Genomic DNA, 5,889 nt, shown 5'->3' on the forward strand with positions numbered 1-5,889 from the left:
GGAGCAGATGAACGCCACGTTAACTTTCCCTGTTGAGCTCGTTGTTCCCCAATATGCGACCGCTGCGAATGCTTGCTCGCTAGCATCGACGAACACGTGGAGTTGCATCGTTTCTGGCCTTCCGCCTTGGAAATTCCAGATCGGCCACTGTCGAAAGTTTTTGGCGCCATAAACGCCAAACAGTAGTGCGGTCATCGGAGAGTGGATCGTCCCAGCTCAACTTCCTCTTCCATATCTCGGGTATTAGCAATTTAGCGGTTGTCGTTATGTGGCTGATGAACCCGAGAAGGTCAAAGATCAACATCAAAATGCTGACCATCTCGCGTTTAGTGGGGCGCCTTTCTCCCACGATAATTGCTTCGTTCATGTTGTGAAACTTCAACTTAAATTTGCAGCTGTAAGTCGAAGGCTGCCAAAATATATCTAAATCCTTCTCTGTAGTTAGCCCCTCCTCGCTCATGATGGGTTTTGCTGTCGCAGTACCACCCAGTGCTGCAAGTACCTTGTCCGAGTTGGGTGTAAAATTGCGTAAGTCAAACCCGGCCTTCTTATGGATCGCTGTTGAAGCTATCAACGAAATCATCAACGTAGTGCCGCTCGAGAATTGCCTGCACTGCTCGTGGCGCCTGGGTGTGATACTCCAAGGCATTCAACGTCTTAACGTACTGTGCAGCGTATGGTGAGCATGCCGCTCCAAACGTCATCACCTTCATAGCTAATACGTCAGGTTCCCTTGAGTTGTCTCCGTCGCGCCATAGAAATCGCAATGCACATCGATCTTCTTCTCGAATTCGTATCTGGTGAAACATCTCTCTTATGTCTCCGCACACACCTATTGCTCCTTCGCGAAAGTGGAATAAGGAAGAGATCGGTGCTGTTGGGGCCCTTTCAGTAGCTCTGAGCTTAATTACACGCCATATGATTCGGCAGCGGCGTCAAAAAGCAGCCCTAGCTTTCCTGGCTTGTTGGGGCTCGTGACGGCGAAGTGTGGCAAGTACCCATATATGTAATACTTCTATTATGGTAGTAAGCTAACATCTCAATGTGTAAGCATTCCGAAATCAAAGCGAGACAGTGTAGTACTGTTTTTGTCAATGTATTGTGTACTTGAGTTCCGTTTTTATACCCGAGCGCACTTGTGCACAAGGGTATTATAACTTTGTTCACATAACGGTTGTTTGTAACAGGCAAAACGAATCGAGATAGATATAGACAAATGTATACATAAATGATCAGAATGAAAAGAGAAATCGATTAAGCGGTGACTGTCTGTCCGTCCGTCCGTCCGTCCGTCTGTGCACACGATAACTCGAGTATAAATTGAGATATCTTAACGAAACTTCTTTTGGGCGTGGGACGGATGGTATTGAAAATGGGCGAAATCGGATAATAACCACGCCTACCTCCCATATAACGGAAATTTTAAGAAATGCGAAAACTGCGATATTTTAGTAACTACTGAAGATAATTCACTCAAAATTGATACTTACAATGAGTTTCAGACGGAAAACATGAATATTATAAATTTTTGGAAAATGGGCTTAGCCACGCCCACTTATGGTTACATGTGTATATCTTGGTAACCGCTGCACCAATTTCTTCCAAACTTGGCAGAGTTGTTGACCTTAGTACAGCATACTAAATGGCTGAAAATTTTAAAAATCGGACAATAACCACGCCTACCTCCCATATAACGGTAATTTTCAGAAAATCGAAAACTGCGATATTTTAGTAACTACTGAAGATAATTCACTCAAAATTGATATTTGCAATGAGTTTTAGACGAAAAATAAGAATATTACAAAATTTTGGCAAATGGGCGTAGCCACGCCCACTTATGGTTACATGTGTATATCTTGGTAACCGCTACACCAATTTCTTCCAAACTTGGCACAGTTGTTGGTCCTGGTACAGCATACCAACTGGCCGAAAATTTCTAAAATCGGTAAATCAGTAAATATTGAAGCTAATTTATTCAAAATTGATGATTGCAACAATTCTTTACCAAGAAATACGTTTATGACAAAATTTTGGAAAATGGGCGTAGCACCGCCCACTTGTAATCACATATATGTATCTCGCTAACCGTTCTAGCAATTTGTACCAAGCTCGGTATGGTTATTGTGCTTGCCACATAAAAGCAAACCGTTGAAAATTGTTGAAATCGGACTAGGCCGCTTTTCATATAACGGTAAATTTCAGATATGCTTGAAATTTCAATATTTCGAAATTTAAGGACGCCAATTTACTTAAAATGTATACACCCCGGCTTATCATGTAGCGGTAGCTTTCGGAAAGGTGGAAAACATATATTTAATACTTGCGCCGGGTATTTAATGTTCGGCTCCGCCCGAACTTAGACTTTCTTACTTGTTGTAAATGTGTCGTGTACATGTTTATTTATAAACGTATGGGTTCCTTTTCTTTCGTACGTGTTCATTGATATATCTGTACTGTAGTGTTTTCGGACGGTACTAGCTCTTACTGCCAATATAGGAGTATTACATATATGCAAGTACCACGTCTTTGGACAATGCAGTGTGGCCTCATCGGGTGAAATTTTGCGAGCGTGGTCTTTGTCGATATACGAGTTGATTATTTCTCTATAGGCTGACGCAAACACTAGATCTCTCTGCATACGCTTTTCGATGTGTACCAACCGTTTGAATGCTCTTGAGTAGCTTTCGGGCATATTGATGCAGTCGCGTTTTTAAAGTAGGCCCACTTTGTATCGCCCGTCTACGCGACGCGTTGTTGAAATTAGTAGCGATCGTGCGCGTGCGTCTTCAGCTCTCTCAATTGGTGGATACGGCTTTACTCCAAAGTTCTCCGTTTCAAAATATTCGCATACCATATTTTCCAGTGATTGGTCAACGGTATGCCCTACGAATGAACCTGCTGTAGGCCGTGGTGCTGATCTTATCGTTGGCTCGAACACGGTCCAACCCAACTCTGTGTTTGCGGCACATGGTTCGTTAGCTTGGATCCTCATAGTCTCAGTCGGGATACCCAGATGGCAGTGGTCAAGCCCTATGAGGAGTCTAGGCGAAGCTCCACTATATGGCAACAACGGCAGATGTTTCATATGTTTGATATGACCGCGTATATCGGTTTCGCTGAGGCTCTGCGATGGCAAACTCAGGTTACAGACACTGAAGACGTTACTCAGTTTGTGCTTCTTCTTCATTCCCGTTCCGCTTACTAACACGCTCACAACCTTTGAGGGCTCTTGCGCCTTGTGACCACCAAACCACTGCACATTCAGTTTTTGATGTTCACCCTGTAAGCCAAGCTCCACAGCTAGTGACTCGTCAATCATAGTCACAGACGATCCTTCATCAAACAAGGCATAGGTGTCGATACTTTTTCTTCCATTATGTAATGCGACCGGCAAGATTCGGAACAGCAGCTTGCTTGACTTAGTATGGCCAACGCAGAACCGCAGCTTCGTTGGTGTTACGTTATGGCCCTTGCCTTACTGAAGATTTTTCTGTAGAGGAGCGCGTAGGCGTCGACTCGTGGAACAGTTGGTGGTGCGTTCTCTTGCATCCATGGGACGGACAAGGTCTACGAAGCCGACGAGTGGCCTTTACTCAGACATCCGAAGCATAATCGTAACCGTTTGACCTCTTTCCACCTCTCCGCAACACTCGCGTCGAGAAAACGTTTGCATTCTGGAAGCTTGTGATCACCATGGCACACACAGCACGTTAGTGTATTCGATCGCTATTCATCTATCGCTGCTCCTGTACCCTGCAAATCAGGTTGGCAGTGTCACTCAGCCAGTCGCTGAAATGCATCACAGTTGGATATGGCTGCACCACCGAAGAATATCGTGCCCACTCGATCTTCCTTGACATTGGCAGCTTGCTGGTAAATTCTGAAATCAAGAATGGATTAGCTAAATATTGGTGACCCCCAGCGGATTGCAAAAATGCTGACAAGTTTCTGACTTTTGACGCGAACGGTATTAACTTCAAAACTCCGCTCTCTGTTACAGGCGCTATATCTTTCAGGAGAGCAAGCTGGCTTTGCGTTAATGTTAGATAATAGCACTGACATGATTCGGATATATTAGTAGGGACTTCACAGTTTCCCTAGCCTCGCCTTTCAAACACTTCTGAAGCGCTGGTTGTTTTCAAGGTCAGTGTATCCATATGCAGACTTTGGCTGAGTGAACGCGGTTATGAATTGTGGCCTGTCTTCGGCTAGACCACTGAACTCCGGCAAATCTTGGAGTTTTCGAGGTTGCATCACCCCAAAGGGCATACCTGGGGTAGCTGAAACTGGAGCGACGGAATGGTCATTTACTGATAACGAAGGTCTAATAAACGCGTTGGCAAGGCCAGCATGCGTAGCACTGGCAATCGCTGGTGACGTGACTATTGGTGGGCGATGCGCTTCGGCAGCGAACGTAGTAGCAACGATTGCGGCGGCAGGCGCCGTGGCGAAGTTAGGTGCTATGGCAGCGGTGGTGTTTGGCGCTGCAGTAAATGGAGGAACGCATGTGCCGGAAGTGAGTGGCGTTACTGGAGTTTGGATGGCAAATGTTGGCGTTGCAGTAGGAGCGACAGCGCCGGTGAAATAAGGCGCCACAGGCAGAGCGGCGGCATACGCGGCAGCGTAGCTGGACGGAGCAGATTGAGCGGCGCAATTTGCAGCGGCGAGGTTAAGCGCGGTAGGCAGATCAGCGCTATTTGAGAATGTGTGCTGGCTCACAGCAGGTTGGGCGGCGCCAGTCGCGACACCAAAATCTGGCGCGGCAGGCAGAGCGGCACTATCCGCGGCAACGTAGCTGATTATGGCGCCGGCAGCGCCGTCAAAGTTAGGCGCGGCAGCCAGAGCGGCTATACTCGTGGCAGGGTAGTTGGTCATAGCACCTTGAGTGGCGCCGGTAACGGCGTCGAAGTTCGGCGCGGCAGGCAGAGCAGCGGTGCTTTGCACTGAGCGACCAACGGAGCATGTAACAAGGTCTCTGACCGTTTCGCACATAACGGGAAGCGACGAGGCGTGTTCATGAAGCGCTACTTTAAGTTGGCAATTTTGCGCCTCACTTTCTCTAACCTTACCTTGTACCTTTTTCAGCTCACATTCCAATGACGAAATTTGCTTCTGAAGAATAGAGATAATGCTATTTTGTGCCTCACGCTGATCTACGGGGTCAGCTTCCACCATGACAGGCTGAGGTGGTTCACTGCTTACAGCACTAGTTGATCTGGCTGAACTGGTACTCGGGATACTTTGCTGTGCCTGGCTCGTATGGTCGGTGGTTACATCTGCATCCATCGCTGTATCAACCACTGGTATCCCCGTGCTATCGCTTTTTCCCACAATCTGCTCCTAATGAAAACGAGGACTTTTCCTTCTAATTATGCAAGTTTCTTCAAAAAAGCTAATTTTATGAAAAAATTTAATTTTTTTTTTATTTAGTATTTTTGACGTAAAAATATAAAAAGAGATAAATTGTGTACATCAAATGTAAGATAAATTAATCATCATTGTTTTGACGCCATTATTTGTTTAATCGGTTACATAATTCATAAGATATTAATATTTCAAAATATCGAAAAATTTAACTTAACCTTTTATATTTGCTTAATTTTTTACTTGCGTTAAATAACTCTGGTAAGGTTACTATCGAGTTACATTTTTGGTCTGTCTATAGCATTGATGAGCACACCAATACATTCTGATTTTGTCATGGTATTCGTGTATCGCGCTGATTAATAGTTGCCATTTTTTTATATTGTACAAAACTGCGTCGTTTTTTGCGCGTGTTATTCTATGTTCAAATTGACGAGTTAAACATGTTAAGTGGGCTTGAACCAGTTAAATGAACAAAACATGTTCATAAACAAGTTAAATCGCATGCAATTGTTGTTGGAAAAT

The 5,889-nt window shown here is 44.9% G+C and overlaps 1 protein-coding gene across 1 annotated transcript; it reads right to left on the reverse strand.

Moving 5' to 3' along the window:
- Positions 1–4,110: 4,110 nt before the first annotated feature.
- Positions 4,111–5,286, reverse strand: LOC118753213 (nuclear pore complex protein NUP62-like). Its single transcript, XM_036488087.1, has one exon. The coding sequence runs from the start codon at positions 5,284–5,286 to the stop codon at positions 4,111–4,113; it is 1,176 nt and encodes a 391-aa protein (XP_036343980.1).
- Positions 5,287–5,889: the final 603 nt, after the last annotated feature.

This window comes from Rhagoletis pomonella, unplaced genomic scaffold (genome assembly GCF_013731165.1).
Source record: "Rhagoletis pomonella isolate Grant_MI unplaced genomic scaffold, Rhpom_1.0 Rhpom_scaffold_02217, whole genome shotgun sequence".
NCBI lineage: Eukaryota > Metazoa > Arthropoda > Insecta > Diptera > Tephritidae > Rhagoletis > Rhagoletis pomonella.